This window comes from Salvelinus sp. IW2-2015, linkage group LG2 (genome assembly GCF_002910315.2).
Source record: "Salvelinus sp. IW2-2015 linkage group LG2, ASM291031v2, whole genome shotgun sequence".
Lineage (NCBI taxonomy): Eukaryota > Metazoa > Chordata > Actinopteri > Salmoniformes > Salmonidae > Salvelinus > Salvelinus sp. IW2-2015.
This window is the reverse complement of record NC_036839.1, coordinates 22,166,669-22,191,525: the sequence shown is the minus strand read 5'-3', so window position 1 is coordinate 22,191,525 and position 24,857 is coordinate 22,166,669. Positions and strand designations below refer to the sequence as shown.

The 24,857-nt window shown below is 44.9% G+C and overlaps 1 protein-coding gene across 3 annotated transcripts in view; it reads right to left on the bottom strand.

Annotated features, from left to right (window-relative positions):
- Window positions 1–22,787, bottom strand: part of ankrd44 (ankyrin repeat domain 44) — a 34,656-nt gene extending 11,869 nt beyond the window's left edge. For 2 of the 3 annotated variants that reach the window (XM_024006058.1, XM_024006073.2), the window contains exons 1-19: window positions 22,303–22,787; window positions 16,062–16,145; window positions 13,587–13,665; window positions 13,280–13,350; window positions 12,455–12,655; window positions 10,683–10,770; window positions 10,238–10,380; window positions 9,877–10,089; window positions 9,012–9,090; window positions 8,792–8,906; window positions 8,504–8,586; window positions 6,970–7,096; window positions 6,687–6,755; window positions 6,159–6,299; window positions 4,833–4,898; window positions 4,374–4,485; window positions 4,040–4,111; window positions 3,576–3,777; window positions 3,170–3,257 (exon numbers count right to left, since the gene is read on the bottom strand). In XM_024006058.1, the coding sequence (XP_023861826.1) occupies window positions 3,170–3,257; window positions 3,576–3,777; window positions 4,040–4,111; window positions 4,374–4,485; window positions 4,833–4,898; window positions 6,159–6,299; window positions 6,687–6,755; window positions 6,970–7,096; window positions 8,504–8,586; window positions 8,792–8,906; window positions 9,012–9,090; window positions 9,877–10,089; window positions 10,238–10,380; window positions 10,683–10,770; window positions 12,455–12,655; window positions 13,280–13,350; window positions 13,587–13,665; window positions 16,062–16,145; window positions 22,303–22,329 (2,060 nt within the window). In that variant the 5' untranslated portion in view covers window positions 22,330–22,787. The remainder of the gene's footprint in view (window positions 1–3,169; window positions 3,258–3,575; window positions 3,778–4,039; window positions 4,112–4,373; window positions 4,486–4,832; window positions 4,899–6,158; window positions 6,300–6,686; window positions 6,756–6,969; window positions 7,097–8,503; window positions 8,587–8,791; window positions 8,907–9,011; window positions 9,091–9,876; window positions 10,090–10,237; window positions 10,381–10,682; window positions 10,771–12,454; window positions 12,656–13,279; window positions 13,351–13,586; window positions 13,666–16,061; window positions 16,146–22,302) is intronic. The other variant, XM_024006067.1, reaches the window with a different exon arrangement.
- Between the last annotated feature and the right edge of the window lie 2,070 nt (window positions 22,788–24,857).

The following is a 24,857-nucleotide window of genomic DNA, read 5'->3' as shown; positions in this document are numbered from 1 at the left end:
ACCCTGTGATAAGGTTAGCGATAAACTGAAGTCCAAACTGAACAGAACTACACTCTCTTATACCATTGTCTTAAATATATTTAATGGTCTCGTTGCAAAAGCTAAATTGTCGCTAGTGAACTTTTTTACATTTATTTTATTTCACTTTTTTTTATTTTTTTTATAGCAAACACCACAGAAACGGAGTTGTGCTCGCTAGCTTTACAAATTCAGCTATTGTTGGAAGCAGCCAATATGAAACAAACTATATTAAAATTAGAAAAGGTTGTAGCATATGTTGTGTAAATGTGTGTGTGTGCAGCTAGACCGGCAGCAGCCAGCCAGCCAGGCAAAAAAAGTAAAAGACGGACATCAGAGTATTTTTCAGTACACCAAAACGCAAAGTAAGAACTCTAGTAGCCTAATATCTCAAAGACGAGTTGATAAAATGTTCATAAGAAAGAAGTGAAATGCTAATGGAATGTTTCACAATGATGTCATTAGGCAGAGCAGGCAACAGATGGCACACAGACCAGAGCTGGGGACAGATAGGCAGGGACAGACTGGCAGAGACAAGGGAGTCTCAGGTAAGTTTGTTGAGTCTTTGTTTGGCAACATTATGAAAGGTTCTCAATTTTTTTTACTTGTAAAATAGGGACATAATTGGAAAATGCCATGGATACCCCCGCTCTCAACTTAAACTGATGACTAAACTAAGATTTGTTTATGCAATGGTATTGCTGTTGTGATTAATTGTGTAGTTTTTGGGTACCAGTAGTTAGGAGTACGGCAAACACCTTATTTCTTTTCTAGGAGAACAGACTGAGTCTGTGAGGGTGGTGAAAGGGAAAGAGCCAGGGAGAGGAGACTTCAGAGAACAATTCACAGCCACGGCAGAGACCAGGTGTCACCCTTGTTGCCAGCAGCACCAGTATAGGGGACAGTGGCACAGCATTGTCCCAGTTACCTCAGTGATGGCACAAAAACCATATCAGCCACACCCACAATTTTGAACCGCAAACTCTTGCCAACAGAGTGTTGACGTTTTCAAGAGGCCCCAAAGCACAGAATGAAATCGCTGAAACATCATGGCCAATACAATCATTCGAGGCATTGCAGCTGAGATTAGATCTCTTTCCGATTGTACAATTTTCATTAATTGTTGATGGTACTCAAGATGTCTCTGGTGCTGAACAGGAGATGTCTTTTTGCATTATGTTGACCATGACCTTGTCCCTCACGAGGAGTTTATTGGGCTATACAGGGTGTCGAGACAACAGGCGAGGGCATTGCGAAAGTGGCAACTGAAGTGTTGTTGAGGCTCAATTTGCCCATGTCTGGCTTACGTGGGCAGAGTTACGATTGGTGCCTCAAACAGATGGCAGGAAAATACACAGGTGCACAGGCAATTGTGATAAGGCAGCAAGCCATTAGCCCTCTATGTCCATTGTGGAGCACACTGTGTAAATCTGATTACACAGGCTGGCTGCTCAGCCTCCCCACTGATCCGGGATTCCCTTTCTTGGGTCCATCAGTTAGGTGTCCTCTATGGCCAGTCAGGAAAGTTTAAGAGCATGTTTGAATCAATTGCCACGTCCAAAGAAACACATCTGCCCACCCGGAAACCCCTAATGTCCAACAAGGTGGACTGTGCGGAATACTGCTATTAGAGCTGTGCTAGGGCAGTATGAAGCGGGTACTAAGCAGCCTAGAGGAGAGTAGTTTTTAGTACATGACAGTACACGACATACACTTACAAAATTATTTATTTAATGTTATTTATTTAAAAATTGCATACTTTGTGCGACATACTTGTCCATAGCTGCTGTTTGAAGAGTTGAGACACTGACTGAAGGATATTTGTTTGATTTATTTGGGTTTTTCATTGAAGTAGTTATTTTGCTTTTAGAACTGTACTTATTTTAAAGCTTTTGTTCTTGTAAAGATATTGTAGTAAGAACTCAGTCCAGTGGCACATTTAATGACTATATAAATGTATCAGAAAAAGTCAATAAAAGGTCAATTCAATACGGAGACTAACTTTTGTGATGGTTCTCAATGGAGATTATTTAGATGAGATCACACCATGTTCATTGTATTTAGTGAAAACTACACCCAATACAGATGTACAGTACCATTGCTACCTACTGGCCTTTCTTGATATTGCTAGTTGTAAGTACGAATACCTGCATACATACTGGACTGGTAAGGAGCACTGCTTATAAACTATTATTAGTAGTAGTATTATAATGATTTAAACATTTGAACAAGTTGGTTAAACCCTTCAGTTAACTACTGTACCTATCAATTATTCAGTTGTAGGAATTATGGTTCCTCAATATACATTTAACATATTACAACGTAGGCTATGTGTTACAGCACTACTTTTGGTGTCCCCCTCAGGAATTGCTCTTGAGAAAATGTAATGTAATTGTCCCCTCCAAGGTTGATATCAGATTTTCGCCCCTGGTGCCAGTGGACATCGAAGACCCTGGTGAGGACATCGAGCACGCAGATGAGCTTTACTGAGACATTTCTGACAGTTTGTGCAGAAATCCTTTGGTTATGCAAACCCAGTCTCATCAGCTGTCCCAGTGGCTGGTCTCAAATGATCCCGCAGGTGAAGAAGCCGGATCTGGCAGTCCTGGGCTGGCGTGGTTACACGTGGTTGGATGTACTGCCAAATTCTCTAAAACGAAGTTGGATGCAGCTTATGGCAGAGAAATGAACATTCAATTCTCTGGCAATAGTTCTGGTGGACATTCCTGCAGTCAGCATGCCAATTACACACTCCCTCAAAACTTGAGACAYCTGTGGCCTTTTGTTGTGTTTCAAAACAGCACATTTTAGAATGTCCTTTTATTGTCCCCAGCACAAGGTGCACCTGTGTAATAATCATGCTGTCTAATCAGCTTCTTGATATGCCACAACTGTGAATGACAGGTGTGGCAAAGGAGAAATGCTCACTAACAATGATGTAAACAAATTTGTGCACAAAATTTGAGAGAAATAAGCTTTGYGTGTATGGAACATTTCTGGGATGTTTAATTTCAGCTGATGAAACATGGGACCAACACTTCAGAAGTAGTATTAATATTTTTGTTCAGTGTACATGAATGGTCAAGATATTTCTAAAACCAATCCAATAGATGTACAATAGCTGGATAGAGGAATGGAATGGTCAACTCACTGTCCCCGAGAGTCTGCAGCATCCACCAGGTCTGCACTGTCTTGGTCGTCCAGCAGGAGGCGTACACACGAAGTATGGCCATTCATCACTAAGGACAGAGAGGAGAGAGAGAGAGCGAGAAAGTCAGACAGAGGAAACTGAGTACAGATCTAGTGCACACGGACCTGTGGAGGCTGCTGAGGGGAGAAYGGATCATAATAACGTCCAGAATGGAGCAGCAAATGGAATGGCATCAAACACCTGGAAACCATGTGTCTGATGTATTTGATACCATTCCACTCCAGCTCCAGTCATTACCACATGCCTATCCTCCCAAATATAGGTGCCACCAACCTCCTGTGACACGGACCACAAAAAAGAGAGTATTTCAAATTCTCACAAACACGCACACACTGGTCTCCATTACCTGCTAGGTGTACAGGGGTGCGTCCCCTGTTGGTGTCTGTGGTGCGTGGCGAGGCCCCCTGGCTGAGGAGGGTGTGGACACAGTCAGTGTGGCCCCTGAGGGCCGCTAGGGCCAGAGGAGTACGACCAGCCTCGTCCCCCTGGTCCACTTCCCTCTCCCCCTGCAGCAACACCTCCAGAGCCTGGGCATGGCCGTGGTAYGCCTGGAGGATGGGGAGACACAGACTGATTACACACATGCCAGCTGTTGGCTTTCAAAGACACAGTCCTTGCGATGTATACTCTGTGTGTATGGCTGTATGTAAGTGATAACGCCAGTTATCCAATTTTTCCTGACCATGTGCCCTGACCAAATAACTAGTCTTTCTCCTGCTCAGGTCAAAAKACCAGGAAGAAAACCCCCATTATAATGCATGGCTAGAGTGGATATGTGATAATGTATGCCTGCGTATGATACTGACTCACAGCGAGGTGCAGGGGGCTCCTGGCACTCAGAGATTCTGTGTCCTCCTGGTGACTCTCGTCTCGGTCCAACAGCTGAAACCACAACCACAGACTACACAGTTCACATCAAAACAAATCATTTGAATTCGGTAAGTGGTATTTGTGAGCTGTGTGTATTGGCGATATCTTGTGAGACTGTAGTTGAAGCTCTACACACAGATTCCATTAACTAGCAGATGGGGCAAATGACAAGAGCCATCTCTAGATTATATAACCCCCAAAAAATAGATTTTCTTCATGTGTGGCTGTACACGCGCAGATGATTTTGCATAAGCGTGTGTGTGTGTGTACTCACCAGCTCCAGACAGTGTCTGTGGCCATAGGCTGCAGCATAGTGGACAGGACTATAACCCTGCTTATCTTTCAGAGAGGCAGTAGCACCACTTTGCAACAGGAACTCCAGACATCTAGTACAAAAAGACACAATATCGTCAGACGCAAACACAACAATAAAAGGTTACTTCAAAAGTTAACAAAGCCTCAGACTGGGAGGTGATATGCGGGAGAGAGAGAGTCAGACATGTTCAACAGACATATGCAAAAGCTATTCAAACAAGCTGAGAGACAATGACAGAAGGTATTGTCTGTCTGAACTGGTCTGTGTACACGAAGTAGAGARAGAGAGAGAGAGGGTCATTCTACAACACTTAGAACCAGAGGCACGGTTTGCACTGAGTCATAGTCTGTGCTGACKGACTACCTGGATGCTCAGATAGAGGGAGTAATACTCCTAGAAATAAAATAGTATACGCACAGTGCAGCCTCCTTCTCCTTCTCTGCCTGGACCCCTTCACTCTCTGGCTCCAGAGCCTGACGTCGCCTTCACAAGACACACACAGCAGAAAAATATTAAGACATTCTCAATATACAATTTTTTCTGACAATAGCTTATGCAAAAATAAAACCTATGGGAAAAGTGGGGTTTAGATGGACCCTCCATCTATTATTCAGGGTTCGTATTGAGGGTCATCTAGCGTTTACAGCTGTGCTAGTCTGAATGTCCTGGTATTAGACTACTCAGGGGTGTGAACACTGGACAGACTATGCAGCAGACTTGGGATGGACATTTGAAATGACTTCACTATTCGAATAATATCATGACATTTCTTTGGATATCCAGATAGTTTTTTACTGGTATTCTCTGGTAGTTTTCAGCTAACAACAGAGCAACAGAGATGTCTGATGTTCACCGTGATAGAGTCCGTTCCAAAAACGTTCTGCATTGATCTGTGTCAGGTATTGTGAAATCTCTGTTAGATGTGTGCCTGTTATCACTAGGCTATTTGAAGTGGGGAAAATACAACAGGCTACAGTTGTCAGGGCTGACTGGAGGGTGAAATGCACTGGATGCCTTTTACATTTAAGTCATTTAGCTGACGCTCTTATCCAGAGCGACTTACAAATTGGAAAGTTCATACATAGTTCGTACATATTCATCCTGGTCCCCCCCTGGTCCCCCAGTGGGGAATGAACCCACAACCCTGGCGTTGCAAGCGCCATGCTCTACCAACTGAGCCACACGGGACCTTTTCATGTAAAGTGCAACACGAGAGAAAATTAACTTGAAAATAAAACAATTACTTTGTGCGTCCTCAGAACTGTAGGCTGTTGACAGTGCTAACTATAAAAATAAAAATGTATAATCACACGTGATCGAATACTAACGTCCGTTCGGATATTCGAATAACTGTGCCCATCCCGAGTACGCACAGACACCTAGGTAGTTTATAGTTAGTCATCTTTAATGAATCTCTCAAGCATCCACGTGTGTTTGTATCTTCCTGATAACCAATGAGGGGACTCTCAGCGCATCGAGCGTCTCAATTAGAACCATGTTCTATTTAGCACTTGGCTACGCAGACGCTCGTTCACATGAGCGAGAGGTGTGGGTGAAATTATTGAATAACAAGTAAGTGTACATTTATTTTGCAACKCTCGTGCACGCATCGTGGCAGGTGAGGTGTGCATGTAAGGCAAATGTTCACTTAGTCATGCATTGCTGTAAATGGGAGACTAAGTGGGAATTTAACTCTCATGCGGAAGTTAGGATTCGTCACTAAGTCTGGTCAGGGAGTTTCACCTCCTGTCCAGGTCGGAGGCAGCTGCGTAGTGCAGGGCAGAGCGCCCCCACTGGTCAGTGGCATTAATGCAGGTCCCACACGACACCAGGGTCTCCAGGCACTGATAGTGACGACTGGCAGCCGCATAGTGGAGAGGGGTCCTGGAGAGAGAGAGAGACACACACAGGAGGACAGTGTTAAATGCCTGCACATTGATTTGAGTCACACTTTAGAGATCTAAAAAGGTTGAAGAGAGTTAACTAAAGTGTTGAGTCAGAGGACTGAGTGGCTATGACCACACAAACACACCTACACAGGAACTGGAGAGGAACTGACAGAAAAAGACCACAAACGGATGCAGCCACCACTCTAAGCTCTGTTCTCTTTCTCCATGATCTCCTTTCAGCAGGGTCCTCAGTTCAGTAAGAACCAGCTTTCAACAACTGTCATCCATACACACCAATTCACTGTCCCCACTAAGGCCCTGTTCATCTGCCCCTTCTTCAGACCTCCCCCCACCCTTCTACCTGCCCTCTAAGAGAACTCACCTGCCACACTTGTCCCTCCGGTTATGGTCCCCACCGCTGCTCAGAAGCAATTTCACACACTCAACATTACTGCAGAACGAGACAGAGGGAGAGGAGAAGACATTTTATAATCATGACAAATTCTGTTTTGAAGAGTACAGTGACATGAAGCAAAATGTACAGACACAAACACCTGATGAAGCCCTTCTGACAGAAATGTTGAAATAATGTACAGGAGCATACACAATAGTGTGCAGGTATTTACCTTACTCAGACACACACACAGAGAAAGAGAGAGACTCACCCCCCAGCGGCGGCAGCGTGTAGACAGGTCCTCCCCAGTGCGTCTGGGGTGTGGATCTGGAAGCCTGCAGACAGGGCCGAGGACGAGGGGTCGTTACTGAGGGGACACATTATGCCATACCTCCTTCCTACAGGTGGTGATGTACACAGAGAGAGGCAACATACAGCCACATAGCAGGGAAGACAGACAGAGGAAGAAAATGGGAGAGACACAAGGGACAGGGAGGTGGAGAAAGAGACGGCTGTTAACGCAGGAAAACACACAGGATTACAAGGTGAGGTAAGGTGAGAGACAGGCAGGCTAGAAAACACACATGCTGAGATATAGTCTAATACTCTGACTTCTACACGTACTTCTACTCTGAAAGCACACAAAACAGAGAAAGAGAGAAAGACTGTAGGCAGGGGAAGCATGCTATAAGTTAAGGAGTGTTCGTGCAGAGTTCTATTTGCATCCCCATCACGCTGTCACACTTTGGTCCTGCCTAGAATCGGAGTATGCTGGGTCAAACCATTCTAGTCAATTAAGGGGGAGGGGGGTTAACAGCTATGGATACTGAAGGCTATGAATATTGCCCTTAAAACCACCCCTCTAACCCTGTGGTTCAAGCCGGCTGTCTCCTCAGCACAAATAAAACTGTGCAGCTGCACAGAGTGCTCCAGCTCATGTAAATCACTCAACATCAAAGGCCTTTGTTGTTTTCCTACAGTAGAGGCCTCAGAGCCCTCACAGAGCTCAATTTCCTCCTACCGTATGGGTCTGACCCCACAGTCAAATGAAACTGCACAGCTCCTTTCAAACAGAGCCTGAGACTTCCAGACTGGAGCCAAAATTGTCTCTAGATAAAGGTTTGCCAGTATCTATCAAACAATCAGACCTCTTATTTCAAGAGGAGCACTGGCTTAGCCAAATTCTTGTCTGCAAGGAGAGAAACCGCTAGAAATGCCTGATCAGACCATCTCTGTATGCTGGCCCAATGCCTGATCAGACAATCTCTGTATGCTGGCCCAATGCCTGATCAGACCATCTCTGTATGCTGGCTCAATGCCTGATCAGACAATCTCTTGATGCTGGCTCAATGCCTGATCAGACAATCTCTGTATGCTGGCTCAATGCCTGATCAGACAATCTCTGTATGCTGGCTCAATGCCTGAGTCAGACAAATCTCTGTATGCTGGCTCAATCGCCTGATCAGACAATCTCTGTATGCTGGCTCAATGCCTGATCAGACATCTCTGTATGCTGGCTCAATGCCTGATCAAGACCATTCTCTAGTATGGCTTTGGCGCCAGATGCCCCTGTCAGAACCATCTCTTGTATGCGTGCCCAATGCCTGCCTGTGTTTGTATGCCCATTGCCTTGTATTGCTGTTAGAGGAACAATGTGACTTCAATCTGACCCAGGCTGAATAGTTCCCCCTGTAGAGGAATTCAGGACTGGAAAGCAGCAGTAAGACATTCCTGTTCTTCGTCCAAGGAAGAGGGTAAAACAGGGTACACACAGCCAATGCTTTGTGCCGGTGCTGGTAGGTTACCTGAGGAGAGCAGCTTCCGGCAGCAGTCTGAGTGGGCGTTCATAGCAGCCAGGTGCAGAGGGAACATACCATGGACTCCTCGTCTGCAGAGAGACAGAGACAGAGAGCGAGACAGAAAGAGCGAGACAGAGAGAGAGAGACAGAGAGAGCGAGACAGAGAGAGCGAGACAGAGAGAGCGAGACAGAGAGCAAGAGGAGGTCTTTACTATAAATACATGCTGTACTGCTATATATTACACCAAAACAAGTGAAAGAAAAGGGATCCAAGCATCCATTCCACACACACACCTTGTGCAGTCGGCTCCACTGGTGATGAGTGTGTTAATGAGGAGCTCGTGACCATAGCGAGCAGCGATGTGAAGAGGAGTGTTTCCATCCTTGTCCACACTGTCAATCTCCCCACCTACAGTACAGACAGCACAGTTTGGTTAATAAGGATACTTACAATAATACTACTTAACTCACACACACACACACACACACACACACACACACACACAGGTCTTACCATTCTGGATGAGTGTCTGGGAGCGAGTGAAGCGGCCGTGGACCGCTGTCATGTGGAGGGGGCTCTTCCCATCCCGACTCTGAGAGAAAAAATATGGGAGTGATACCAGCAGTGGAATAGACTGACATAAAGACTAACAGGAGAGTCAGTCACAGAAAGACCGATCCAGAGACAGTCATTAACCATCACCCGACAAATGGCAGTTGATAGAATAACCATGACGCAGTAAACTTGCCGACACACAATGCTATATTGTATGGTCCTCCTGCTACGACTTGGAAAAGCATGCACACTTTATTAGGCTACAGATGAAATAAATTGTGATGAACTTCACAGGGTGGTGAAAGTGCACGGTGATGAGCTTGATGCTGCTTTCCAATAAATATTGAGGGTCTTCATTTGTATGCTGGTGACATGATGATCGGTGCTTGGCTCCTAATTGACAAATAAAAATGATCCTGCTCTTAAACATAATCTCATCATGTACACTCTGCACTGTATCTACCAGCTGTTGGCTGGAGCGCATGTGCCAGTGGCCACATTTGCTGTTTATCACAGACATTTTGATAAGCGTTATAACCATTGATAGCGTTATAACCATTGATAGAGTTATAACCATTGATAGAGTTAAAAAGTCTGATAGAACTTCTGCTTTTTATTTGGTCAATGAACAGTTACACGACAAAGCGCTTTTTATGTGCACTACAAGAAGCCAGTTTGATGGAAACACACCACTGCTGGTAAAATCCCCATATTTTTGTGCGAATATTACAATACTCGCTTGAAAATCTTTCCACAAATTGATGGAAACATAGCTAGTCAGACCATCCATTCTCTCCAAGATAGAAACAGCGTCTATCCTCACCTGCACGTTAACGTCAGCCCCGTTGTTGACCAGGAACTCCAGACAGAGGGCTCCGTGGGTGGAGGCTGCAGCGAAGTGCAGGGGGGTGAAACCCTTGTTGTTGGGCTGGCTGACGTTAGCCCCGTAGTCTATCAGCTCACTGACCACAGCATCCTGACCGTTGAAACAGGCCAAGTGCAGAGCCGTGTTACCAAACGCATTGGCCTCATCTATCTGCAGTCACAGAGGAGCGGAGAGCAAGTCAACATCCACATTATGTATGTATGTATGTATGTATGTATGTATGTATGTATGTATGTATGTATGTATGTATGTATGTATGTATGTATGTATGTATGTGTGTGTGTCCATTTCCCCATACCTCCACGGCCAGGTTGAGCAGGTGTTTGACCACAGCGATCTGACCGTTAGAAGCGGCCGTGTGTAGAGAGGTGTAACCACGTTTATCCTTACAGCTGACCTCTGCCCCCTGGCTGACCAGCAGACACACTACATCCAGATGACCTGCAGGGGGCACACCACAGCACACTCACTGTACAGTTCTCCGTTTCAAAAACGAATATTACCATCATATGTTCAGCAACATGAGGAATCTTACAAGAAAGTAACCATTCAAAATCATAATGTTTCCATCAAATGTTCAGGGATATGAGAAATCTCACAAGAAAGCAACCAATGTTGTTTGGCTCTGTTTTCTGACTATTAGATGACTCATACATATAATTTCCGTTTCACGAATGAAGATATGAATGCCTGAGGCTGACTTGGTACAGAGAGGTACACTCTATAATGTCTATATGTCTCACCCATAAATGCTGCCCAGTGCAGGGCGCGGCCATCTTTCTTATCGAAGGCATTAATGTTGGCTCCCTTAGCCAGTAGCAGGTTAACCATCTGAAATGGAGAGGGGAAAAGATAGTGAGAGACAGAAAGAGAGTGGAAAGGAGGGAGAGGGGAGTGTGTGAGCGGTGTGTTTTCAGTGGTGAGTCAGGTCTGTGTGTGTGTACCTCAGAGGGCCAAGAGTGGACGAGGCTATTTATGTAAGCATTGTAAATACTTCAATCAGACTAGTGTTTAAGCAAAAACAGCAATTCAAATATGTGCCTGTGTGACTTTACTACCTACTATGATGCTTGTGTGGGACTGTTTTTTTCTGGACACAAGAATATTTTAATACAGTTGTTGTCACTCACTAGCCATTCCGAGGGCAAGATGGCACTATTACCACATTGCCTACACCTCTATCCATGTTTTTCAGATCTACAATGAACGAAAATATAAACGCAACATGTAAAGAGTTGGTCCCATGTTTCATGAGCTGAAATAAAAAAATCCCAAAAATTTCCATAAGCACAAAGAGCGTATTTCTCTCAAATTTGGGGTACAAATTTGTTTACATCCCTGTTAGTGAGCATTTCTCCTTTGCCAAGATAATCCATTCACCTGACAGGTGTGGCATATCAAGAAGCTGATTAAACAGCATGATCATTAACAGGTGCACCTTGTGCTGGAGACAATAAAAGGACATTCTAAAATGTGCAGTTTTGGCACACAACACAATGCCACAGATGTCTCAAGTTTTGAGGGAGCGTGCAATTGGCATGCTGACTGCAGGAATGTCCACCAAGGCTGTCGCCAAAGAATTTAATGTTAATTTCTCTGCCATAAGTCGCATCCAACGTCATTTTAGAGAATTTGGGAGTGGTCCAACCGCAGACAGCGTGTATGGCGTCGTGTGGGCGAGGGGTTTGCTGAAGTCAACGTTGTGAACAGAGTGCCCCATGGTGGCGGTGGGGTTATGGTATGGGCAGTCATAAACTACGGACAACGAACACAATTGCATTTTGTCGATGGCAATTTGAATGCACAGAGAAACCGTGATGAGATCCTGAGGGCAATTGTCCTGCCATTCATCCGCCTCCATCACCTCATGTTTCAGCATGATAATGCACAGTCCCAAGTTGTAAGGGTCTGTGCACAATTCCTGGAAGCTCAAAATGTCCCTGTTCTTCTATGGCCTGCAAACTCACCAGACGTCACCCATTGAGCATGTTTGGGATGCTCTGGATCGTGTACGACAGCGTGTTCCAGTTCCCGTCAATATTCAGCAACTTTCGCACAGCCATTGACGAGGAGTGGGACAACATTCCACAAATCAACAGTCTCATTAACTCTATGTGAAGGAGATGTGTCGCGCTGCATGAGGCAAATGGTGGTCACACCAGATACTGACTGGTTTGCTGTTCCATTACCCTACCTTTTTTTAACCTATTTCTGACCAACAGATGCATCGGTATTCCCAGTCATGTGAAATCCATAGATTAGGGCCTAATAAATTAATTTCAAATTATTGATTTCCTTATATGAACTGTAACTCTGTAAAATCTTAGAAATTGTTGCATGTTGCATTTATATTTCTGTTCAGTATACATGGAGTGCCTAGGCCCCAGGTGATAGTCTCACTGGGGGTTGATTTCAGGAAGTGAAATGCATTGGGCCTGAACCTAACTGTGAGCATTTGTATGGCTGTACATAAGAGATGTAAAAAAATATATATATATCCCCCAGTCTGTAGTACCTCAGTGTGCCCGTTGAGGGCAGCGTGGTGCAGGGCGGTGCGCCCCCCGCGGTCCGACACATTGACGCTGCTCAGCAGGGGGATGATGACCTCAGCGCAGCGCAGGGCATTGTTGGCCGCGGCAACGTGAAGCGGCGTCTGCCAGTTCTTATCCCGCGCATTCACATCAGCAGAGTGACGGATCAGCACGCGAACGGCCTCCTGTAGACCAGCGTGATAGAACAACATGACGTGTGAGGAGAGGAGAGACGGTACAATGTGTGTGTTCTGTAAGCAGCATAGAGAGACTAACATGTATACAGGAAATGCCTTTAAAACACGCAAACATTCAACAACTAGGCATTTAATAAACCTATGCATTCATTTATAGACATAAGCCAAGATGCACTTATTCATAGTTCATACACAGGCACACACATTAGTGAGTCAGTCGATCCTAAGCTATCCTAGCCATGTYGAATTACCACTTTCACTCCAGGGGACTGACACAGAGTATTGTGTTGGCTGTGTTGATAAATTGATACGGCTCTGCTATCGGTCTGGATCTAGTTTTGATGCTGAATGTGCAGAGAGTGGTGGACAATGGTCAGACTGGTGACGGTAGTCGAGTGTCCTCTCCTCTCCACCACAGATCCTGCTGGGCAGCTTAGGCTTGGTTTAGCATCTTACCACCTGAGTCTCAGCATGGGGCCCTGAGAATGTGTCGCCATACTGTTTGGCCTGTCACTGTATGTCATGAGAAATGTGTGTGTGTGTGTGTGTGTCAAGGCCACAGTACACTGAGTAGACCCCATGCAGTGTGTGTGTGTGTATCCACCAACCCACCTCACTACGGGATGCCACCGCGCGGTGGAGAGGGGTGAGCCACATGTTGTCTTTGGCGTTGACCCGCGCCCCTAGAGATGGAGACAGACAGAGAGAAATATAAAGAAAGGAAATTTAGCATTAGCAGGGAGGGAAAATTAAAGATTTTGGAGCCACATTCTCCAAACAATGTGACAAAAGATACTTTCTACTCCATACACTGTAACCATATCAATTCTTATTTTTTTGTTGCTCAGGCTGTAAAACAGGGGATATTGTGTGAGGGGAGAGAGAGAGAGGAGGAGATAGTGGAACGAAGTTGGTTTACCGGAGAGGATGAGAAGCTCAGTGATCTCAGCATCACCCAGGAAGGCTGCAGCATGGAGCGGGGTGCGCTTGTCTGCATCCTGATGAGAGTGGTAGGGAGGGAGAGGGGGAGATTTATTATTATTTATATATATTTGATCTCTGTGTGTACAACATCCAGGAGCACTGGTACAATTTTTTGTTCTGTTTAAACCAACTGAAGTCAGACATTTTAGGCAGAGTTAGGCCAAAGAGCCCAACTCCATCTACAATGGCAAGGGAAACATTTCCAGAGCTCAACTCCATCTACAATGGCAAGGGAAACATTTCCAGAGGCCCATGGGTATGACAGTTAGCTTGGAGTGGAGTTAGAATTAGCCGAGCACAGAAGAGGCTCTAACAGTTAATATATGCAATGAGCTAAGCTAATGGTTACTGCGCTGTGTCAAAAATATCTATTGTCCTGGTGGCCACTGGCCATTTAGCACACAAAACAATGAATAAATGCATGTATGAATAAAAATAAAAAGAATGTGGCTTGTTAAGGACAGGCATTATACCTGATGTGTTCTACCCCACTTGAATGGTTGCTTGAGACAGGCCCTTCACTCACTCACTGTTCTGTTCCTGTCTGATTTGTCTCCTTCCAGCTGGACTACAGGAAGAAGTACCAGGCCACCAAAAACAAGTGGATCTGGACTGTCGACAGACCTGACTTTGTCCACGCTGCCAAGGCCAACTTCCAGCAGAGTGATGTGAGTGATGCACTATAGACATTTGTTTGTTTGTTTGGATGTATTTTATTTCAAATCCAGCTGGCCCGGCACTCCACTGCCTCTCAAACAAAAAACACATCTAAAACTGGACACTGGCTAGGTTTCCATCAAAATTGGCAACATATTTTCATGCAAATATTCTAAAATACACATAAAAACAATATGTGCATTTTCCCATCAGAGATGTGTTTGCATCAAATTGACTTGTTGCAGATTAAAGGCTGTGTGTGGTGACGGAGTGCACATAAAATAACTTTTGCGGTTAAATTCCCATGTACYGGATAAAACATAAGAGGTAAATGGGTTTACATCGCATTTTCAACTCCACTGATGGTTTTGTCACAAAACATGTTGCGTTACAGGCTGACTACACCGCTCACGTCGCGTGCGCTCGCGTTGCAAAATAAATKTAGAAATCTATATTATTCAATTATTCCACCCACACTGCTCGCGCACGCCAACGAGCATCTGTGTTGCCAAGGGCTAAAATAGAAGTCAGTTCTATTTGTGAAGCAGATCCCGCTGCAAGTCCTGCCTCTCCCATCTCCTCATTGGTTTATAGAAGCAGGTACCCACGTGCCATCTMCTCATTGGTTATACCCACGTGGGTGACTGAAAGATGAACGAGGTCAGTGGCGGTAATGCACCTAATTTATGAAAGTTGCCAATTGCAATAAAGTCAAGAGAAGAAAAAGCCTGGAAGGAGGAGAGATGACTAGAAACGAATCGGTTGACCGTTTTATGTGTGGATTAATTGGTGGAGTAGAGGACCATACGCATTTCAGGTAAAATAACAACTCAATGTTTATATCCCAGGACAAATTAGCTAGCAACAGCAAGCTAGCTAGCTAAATTGCCATAAATGTTTAATGCTTTTCGACCTGTCCCCAAATTAATATAATTGGTTCAGAGTCTGTTTTGATATTTTAACCTGCATGTCGTGATCGTGTTTGGTGTGGGGGGACAAAATACATTTATGCACGATGGCGCACGCGCGCAGCCGGTTTAGGWTCTGTGTTATACTGAATAGCGAATGTGCCCACTGTGGTCTTGGCACGTGCGCTCCTGCCAACAGCTGGCAGATACAGTGAGAGTATAGCCTACATGATGAGATTATTAACGACAAAAGAGCGAGAGTCATTTTATTTGTCAAACGGCAGCCAAGAATCGATCATCATGTCACCAGAATAAGACCCTCAATATTTATTGGAAAGAAGTATCAAGCTCATCACTGTGCACTTTCACCACCCTGTGAAGTTCGTCATAACTTATTTCATCTGTAGCTTAATAAACTGCAAGCTTTCCTGAGTCGTAGTGGGAGGACCACACAACATATTATCGCGTGACTCCAAGTTTACTTCAATATTATGATTATTACATTAATATTTGCGAATAAAAGCATTTTCACCACCATTTCTCAACATAATTAATTTTACAGAAACAAAAAGATCACACGGTATCTAGCGTATTTTGTTTTGTTGACATTTGGAAGGTTTACCATGAAATTTGCTGTTTCCATCAGGCCGGTCCTGACATTTTTTATCCGACATGTATTTTAATCGCATAAAAAGGTTGGCAACCTGGTTACTGACAGTGTTCTCATTGTAGAGCCTCTGATAGCAGCCAACCGCCCATAGGAGAGACTAAATAACCGGACAGTATCCATGCTCCGTTTGCGTGCTCCGGAGCATGGAAGTACGGTGAATGTCTAGTGGTCTTACCAGAGCGTTGATGTCTTCCGATTTGTAGATAAGCATGCGTATCTCCTCAGGGTCTCCATTGAAGATGGCCTGAACCAGCGGAGGCTGAGTTGAAGAGAGAAAGAAGAAGGGGTCAGACTGAAGTCATTCACTAATCCTCCTCTATAGATCCAAGGTCGTTCACCGATCCTACTTAGCCTAATAAGAGAACAGTAGAGGAAACCTGTATTGCCCTCGTATGACATTCAAACATCAACACACGTGGATACATGTCCAAAACACAAGCAGGGCCAATGTACGTCTCCCCAAATACTGACCAGGTCTTTCTCCAATACGTGTCTAAACAGTGACCCTACAATAAATCTCAAGATATCAGATTTATCAGCTGTGAGTGTAAACAAGGGAAGAGGGGGAGTGGTCCTTCCCATGGTATGGAATTAGAGCACTGCCAACATCAAATCAAATTGTATTGGCACATACACATAAATTCAGCAAAAAAATAAACGTCCTCTCACTGTCAACTGTGTTAATTTTCAGCAAACTTAACATGTGTAAATATTTGTATGAACATAACAAGATTCAACAACTGAGACATAAACTGAACAAGTTCCACAGACATGTGACTAACAGAAATTGAATAATGTGTCCCTGAACAAAGGGGGGGGCGGGTCAAAATCAAAAGTAACAGTCAGTATCTGGTGTGGGCCAACAGCTGCATTAAGTACTGCAGTGCATCTCCTCCTCGTGGACTGCACCAGGATTTGCCAGTTCTTGCTGTGAGACGTTACCCACTCTTCCACCAAGGCACCTGCAAGTTCCCGGACATTTCTGGGGGGAATGGCCTTAGCCCTCACCCTCCGATCCAACAGGTCCCAGACGTGTTCAATGGGATTGAGATCCGGGCTCTTCGCTGGGCCATGGCAGAAAACTGACATTCCTGTCTTCAAGAAATCACTCACAGAACGAGCAGTATGGCTGGTGGCATTGTCATGCTGGAGGGTCATGTCAGGATGAGCCTGCAGGAAGGGTACCACATGAGGGAGGATGTCTCCCTGTAACGCACAGCGTTGAGATTGCCTGCAGTGACAAGCTCAGTCCGATGATGCACCACCCCAGACCATGATGGACCCTCCACCTCCAAAGTTTATTTAGCAGATGTTACTACGGATGTAGCGAAATGCTTGGAAATGAGCAGCAGTGTGACGCTTCAATCTGTTTTAAAAAGCTGGAGAATTGAGTGACTGAGTGAGACTCACTGTAGGCCTACATTTGGTATAGGCCTACAGTGGTGTAGTTAAGACTGTGGTGGGTTTTATAAGACAACTGTATGTAGTTATTTACAAAGAGGGATATAAAAGACCTCAAACTCAACAAGAGAGAACAGTACAGCAGCATGTAGAGGCCATTATCTTAGTCTAGTGAATGAGGTCACAGTGCCTCCTGCCTCTCTCTCCGCAACCTAAATTAAGGTCCCAGATGTCGCCGGCATGCAGGCACAAATGATCAGAGTGTCAATCAATACTTGGCCTTAGATCATCACACTCAGTCAGCTTTCTGAGAGACACAGTTGAAAGGGCTTAAACTGACTGGCCACGGCATGATGGGGACTGGCCACGGCATGATGGGACTGGCCACGGCATGATTGGGGACTGGCCACGGCATGATGGGGGACTGGCCACGGCATGATGGCGGCACTGGCCAACGGCATGATGGGGACTGGCCACGGCATGATGGGGACTGGCCACGGCATGATGGGGACTGGCCACGGCATGATGGGGGACTGGCCACGGCATGATGGGGACTGGCCACGGCATGATGGGGACTGGCCACGGCATGATGGCGGGACTGCCACGCATGATGGGGACTGGCCACGGCATGAATGGGAGACTGGCCACGGGCATGATGGGACTGCCACGGCATGATGGGGCACTGGCCACGGCATGAATGGGGACTGGCCACGGCATGATGGGACTGGCCACTGCATGTATGGGACTGGCCACGGCATGATGGGGACTGGCCACGGCATGATGGGGACTGGCCACGGCATGATGGGGACTGGCCACGGCATGATGGGGACTTGCGATGTTCTAATACTTGTAGGCTGTAGAATAGATTCATTCCTTACACATCCATCCTTCAAGGAAGGCCCCAAAATGTTGAGATATCCCTACCTACCCCTCTCCTTTGAAAGTCACTAGTCACTGATCTGACCAGGTTTGATTGGTGAAAGCAATGTAGTAGAAACTCTGCCTTTCTTTTATCCGAGAACACACAGATTACGATTACCCTCAAGGAAGGGAGGAAAGAAGGGCGCCCAGTTTTTAAAGTATCCCTACAGGACCTTCCTAGCTCTAAGTCTTTGTGACAGACAAGGGGAGACATGGTTCAGAGGGCGAGACAGACTGGTTCCATATTGATGCTGTTTCTGGGTGCTGCAGAGCAGGCCCTCGTCATGTGATGATGACTGAGCGGGAAATTGTTTCCACAGCTTGTTAGTTACATACAACATAAAAGTTCATGAAGAGAGACAGGAAGAGGATTGAGTTGGAGCCCTGACTGACTGAGCCCTATGTACTACAGTCAGACCAGACCATGTTGCTGCATCTTGACTTGCTGTCCCTCCTCCACCTCACCGCCTGACTTCCTGTTAAACTCTGTCACCTTCTCAGAATCGACACGCAGAGAGGAAGCCTAGCTAACTCTGCATTTTCAGTTCCGCTTCTAGACCACACACACCCACACTAGCCTACTGATCCTATAATCTGCAAGGACCTGCACAGAAAATGTGTAGGCCTATATGAAACAGCAGGTAGAGAGACAGAGGCGGGCAGGCCACAGCGTAATACCCTACAGCCTCCCCACATCCCAGCTTTCCCATGGTGATCTAAACAACCACAGTGGCCACTCTGCCAGAGGAGTGTTTTATAGGAATGGGGCTCTCCTCCTTATGGATTGATTTGGAACATTTTCCTGCCTTTTCTCACACCCCCACACCCATAATTCATTTCACTCTACTAAGACAGGAAATGCAACTAATAGCAGGATCTGTGTGGCCATGTGGGCGACAAGTCCTTAAAGAGAATAGGCTTGATATGGTTCACAATCACACAAGAAGTTGAGGCAAAGAAGAGCTGTGCCTTTAAAACAGAGATGAGAGAGCACTTGGCAGCATGTTGCCTTATGTTTTGCTGTCTCTTTCAAGTACACACACACACACACACACACACACACACACACACACACACACACACACACACACACAGCTGGCATCACCTAATGGTCACAAAGATGGTGTCTGTCACTTTTTGTAATTGCACTGGGGATTTGGAGGACAGTGCTACCAAGCGCTGGGGAGGGGAGGTCCTGGCTGAAAGCAAGCAGTCGTCCTGAATGAGGACATTCCCCAAACCACCACCCCTCCAGGCAAACCAAAAGCCTCTAACACTGAGCCCATTGTTGCCATGGCACAGCACACTACCCTCATCCTCCTCCCTCCTCCTGACTCCAAGGGCCAACGAATGTTCTCAAAACTACCCCTTTGTCCAATAGGAGAGTGGCGTCTTCCTTGTCTACATTTAGAACAGCCGTAGGGCCAGCCTCTTAAATCAACTAGTCCTGTCTCAAAGAGTCCCAATGGAATCAAGAGCGGTCCCCGGCATTTGACAAAACAAATGGATGTTTCCCCTTCAATCTCTCTCCATCTCTCTCTCTATGTTGACCTCATCCTACACATACTTCCTGCATCTGATGAAAACTCTGTTTTCATTCTTTAATCTGCAAACAACACACATGCAATCTGGTTCGTCCATGCATGCGCACACTGACACACACACAAAAGCACTTTCTGGGCTTTTCTGCGATTGTTCTTCCATAACATAAGGATGGTGAATAATCAGAGCCGCATTGTAATTGGTGCCTGAGGGTACAGAACAGATCTGAATCTCCACTCCCACAGCACAGCTCCAAAATGAAACGCTGCTGATGCCGATGATGTCCCACGAAAAATGAATTGCAGAATGAAAACCATGCTGCGCACGACCGTGTTTCCCTCTCCTTCCCTCACTGTTGGCAGCGCCTCACAGAAAGAGAGAGGGAAAAGATAAGTCTGTCTGTGTGTGCGTCTGTTTATGACAGTAAACGCACATATATGGGTCGTGTAGGCGTTTCTCCTGTTAAGGAGATATTTCTATCTCAACACGGGAAGCCCAGCAGCATTCAAAACAAGAAGAGGGGGAAAAAAACATAATATCTCATGAGCACCCACACACAGATCTCACACACACAGATCCCACACACACACAGATGCTCACACACACGTACATGCACATGCACACCCAGATGAACAACCCATGGGATCAAGTAAGAAGAAAAATGAAGAAAAGGGGAGGGGGATGATAAGACCCAATAACGTCCTGTCCCTTTCCTTTAACACAGAAGAGGGATTACACTGGACACAACACTCACTGGACAGTACACACACACAGCCGACAGAGCCATACACTTGTATAATCTCTCTGCAAACATACACATCCGTTGGCTGGTTCCATATGATTTCAACCACTTTTGGACTGCACAACCTTCCATACATGTTCGTCCATGGTAGAAGTGGTCAGAAAGTGATATTTTGGACCTGAATACCAGAACAATCAGGAGATAGAGGTGCTCAAAGTTGACTCTTTGCATACGGGCAATTCCATGTTAACGAAACTRCACAGAGTCCAAATTTTCACTTTAAAATGTATACCAAACAAAAACCATTGATTTCAAAGTTTCACAAACCATAGAACTCTATGCAAAATTTCTACTTTTAACAATTTCAAAAATTTTACAGAAACACATCTTTAGGAAGAACTATGCAGATACTAAGTTCAGTAACAGAATACCACTGAGGGAGACTTTACTGTAATTCTGTTACCAAACTTTGCATCTGCACAGTTTAAGTAAATGTTTTACTGTGTAAATTGTTCAAAGTGGTCATTGAGCATAGAGTTGCATGGTTTGTTAAAGGCTCAGTACAGTCAAACACATGATTTCCTGTGTTGTATATACATTTCCACACTGAGGTTGGAATAATACTGTGAAAATTATTCTAAAACACTTTTAGTGTAAGAGCTGGCTGAAAAGTTTTGGTGGGATGGAGTTCTGGCCTTCCATGGTGACATCACCATGCGGTAAATTAGTTAAAAGACCAATAAGAAAGAGAATTACAAACCTCTGCCAATATCAGCTAGTTTTCTGTTTTCCCCTCCCCACTCAGAACACATCCTATCTAAATTCTTGTTTGAGAAATTGCCCTTTGCTAAGAAGCTATTTTTTTTTTAACCATTTTAATTTAAAACAATCACAGTAAGGTACTTAATTGTTACCCCAAAATTATTTGATTTGAGATCAAAACAGCTGCATTAGACCTTTAAACTTTGAAATCAGTGTTTTTTGTTTGACCTCTGTAGGTGTCATTATTATCCCCTTGACCCTGTCACTCAGCACCTCTAAAACCAAAACAGACCCTTACATGGTGAACAACCAATCAAATATGCCAGTGGTGCCAGAAACATTGCATTGTGGCCAATGGGTGTAAAAATATTGTATATGCTCCCATGCTCTGATGGTGAAGTTTGAAGTGACACAAGTAGGCAATTTTTCTCAACATCCTACTCTTCTTGCTGAATATAATTTAGGAGGAAGAAAGAAATGGGGAACTTGATTAGGCAAGCCCAAAATGCAGAACACAGTCTTTTGAAAAAAAAATGGCGAGTTAAAAGTAGCCATAAAGAGAGTGTAGCAAGTATCAACTTGAGATAACTTGAAATATCATAAACAGGGGCAGACAGCAACATTATCATTAGAGACGATTAAGGAATTCACAGCTGAATTCCGATGGCGGTGATATAACCAGGGTACAGATTCTTAAGCAGAAGAGCAAGCAGGAAGTCAACCCGAATCCGTTGTCCTAATTTTAAAAAGGTGAGCGGAACAAAAAACTAAAGAAATACTACAAATGCATCTATAAAATGCGAGATGCCAAGCACACCTCGCTCGCGTAGCGGACCGCATCTGTTCCTTATAGGCACCAGAAAATCTATTTCCTCTCTCTTGCATGCGATGCATTAAGAATCATTTCTCAAATACGTTTCCAAAAACATTCTGCTTGCCCAGGACTTACTTAGGCATTTCTTTGTCAATAGAGTAGCCACAATAGTAATGCTTATAGACCATCTATGAAAAACGAAATCTAAATTATTAGTCGAATTGGCATAGCTACCTGCTCGACGAGTTTTAGAACAGCCATAATAATATCGGTCAGCTTGGTCCGCACATCAACACACTCCCTCAAACATCAGATCATGCAATTTTCTTGGAACAATATTTCAGTTCGGAAAAAAACAGTTTTTTCCTTTATCGCTCTTGTTTGATGCAGCAGTCAGGGAAGTAAATAATGTTAGTTTTCTCATGCAACGCAGATCCTCGGTCAGGGCCCGGGCTGTATCACGGCCCCATGGCCAGCTCCACTGACGCTATCTGCGGCGAAGGTGAGTCGAGGCAACCGCCGCCACAGTGCGCAGAAGAAGGAAAGCTTATCCGACTAATGTAAACAATCTGCATTTACTGCTTCTGCACTGAGGACTTTCTCTCTAAATCGCCATACACGCCCTTTCTCTCACTTTGCAGCTCCGGAAATATTCCTATGTACTGTATGTAAAACGGGTGAACAGAGATTGCACACAGGAAGTTCCAGCCTCTCGCTCTCTCCTCCACTCAGATGCAGAATTTGAGGAGAGTCATCGCTGATTGTCAGCAGCAACGCTCGGTAGATCTCTCCCTCTGCTCCCCTCCAGTGGCTAGAATAGGAAAAACAACTATTCTTATTTTTATCTAGTTTTTATTTTATTATTTTTTATATTGAACCTTTATTTCACTAGGCAAGTCAGTTAAGAACAAATTCTTATTTTACAATGATTGATTTTATTATTTTTTATATTGAACCTTTATTTCACTAGGCAAGTCAGTTAAGAACAAATTCTTATTTTACAATGACAACCTACCCTAGCCAAACCCTCCCCTAACCCGGACAACGCTGGGCCAGTTGTGCACCACCCTATGGGACTCACAGCTGAATTCCAGCCGGTTGTGATTCAGCCCATGATCGAACCAAGGATCGAACCAGGGTCTGTAGTGACGCCTCTAGCACAGATGCAGTGCCTTAAACCGCTGCGCCACTAGGGAGCCTAAAATTGTAAATTGCTTTGGTAATGTTCAGTGGTCTACAGCTAGCTACACTACAGGTGAATTACCAAGAAAGAGTTACTTGGATCATCATGCTCTAGCGACTCCTTGTGGCGGGCCGGGTGCCTGCAGGCTGACTTTGTTCATCAGTTGAACAGTGTTTCCTCCAACACTTTGGTGCGGCTGGTTTCCGGGTGAAGCGAGCGGGTGTTAAGAAGCGCGGTTTGTTGGGTCATGTTTTGGAGGATGCATGAATCGACCTTCGCCTCTCCGGAGCCCGTTGGGGAGGTGCAACGAGGAGACAAGATCATAATCACAAAATTGGGGAGAAAAAGGGAGGTCAAATTTACAAAATAAAATAAATAAAAAAGGGGTTCTTTGAAAAACCCTGTAAAAGGGTTCTTCTAAGAACTTATAGGGGTTCCCCCACAGTTTCAATTTGAAGAACCCCTAAAGGATACTCCAGGAACCTTTTATTTTTAAAGTGTAAGACCTCTATACCAGGCGCTGTCAGAGGAAGAGCCAACAAATGTTCAAAAAGACTCCAGCCACCCAAGCCACAAACTGTTCTCTCTGCTACCGCACGGCAAGCAGTACCAATGCACCAAGTCTGGAGCCAACAGGACCCTGAACAGCTTCAACCCCCAAGCCATAAGACTTCTAAACAAGACTRCTAAATACTGTAATCAAATGGCTACCCGGAATACCTGCACTGACCCTATGCACACTCACTGGACTCTATATATATATACACACACACACACACACGCTTGCAAAAGTATTCATCCCCCCCCCCTGGAATTTTTCTTATTTTGTTGTCTTACAACCTGTAATTAAAATAGTTTTGGGGTGGGGGTTGTATCATTTGACTTAACAACATCCCTACCACTTTGAAGATGCAAAATAGTTTTTATTGTGAAACAAACAATAACACAAAAAAGCTGAAAACTTGAGCGTGCATAACTATTCACCCCCCAAAGTCAATACTTTGTAGAGCCACCTTTTGTAGCAATTACAGCTGCAAGTCTCTTGGGGTATGTCTCTATAAGCTTGGTACATTTAGCCACTGAAATGTTTGCCCATTCTTCAAAGCAAAACTTCTCCAGCTCCTTCAAGTTGGATGGGTTCAGCTGGTGTACAGCAATCTTTAAGTCATACCACAGATTCTCAATTGGAATGAGGTCTGGGCTTTGACTAGGCCATTCCAAGACATTTAAATGTTTCCCCCTTAATCCACTCGAGTGTTGCTTTAGCAGTATGCTTAGGGCCATTGTCCTGCTGGAAGGTGAACCTCCGTCCCAGTCTCAAATCTCTTGAAGACTGAAACAGGTTTCCCTCAAGAATTTCCCTGTATTTAGCACCATCCAGCATTCCTTCAATTCTGACCAGTTTCCCAGTCCATGTGGGGATGAAAAACATCCCCACAGCATGATTCTGCCATCACCTTTCACTGTGGGGATGATGTTCTCAGGGTGCTGAGAGGTGTTGGATTTGCGCCAGACATAGCGTTTTCCTTGATGGCCAAAAAGTAAAATTTTTGTCTCATCTGACCAGAGTACCTTCTTCCATATGTTTGGGGAGTCTCCCACATGC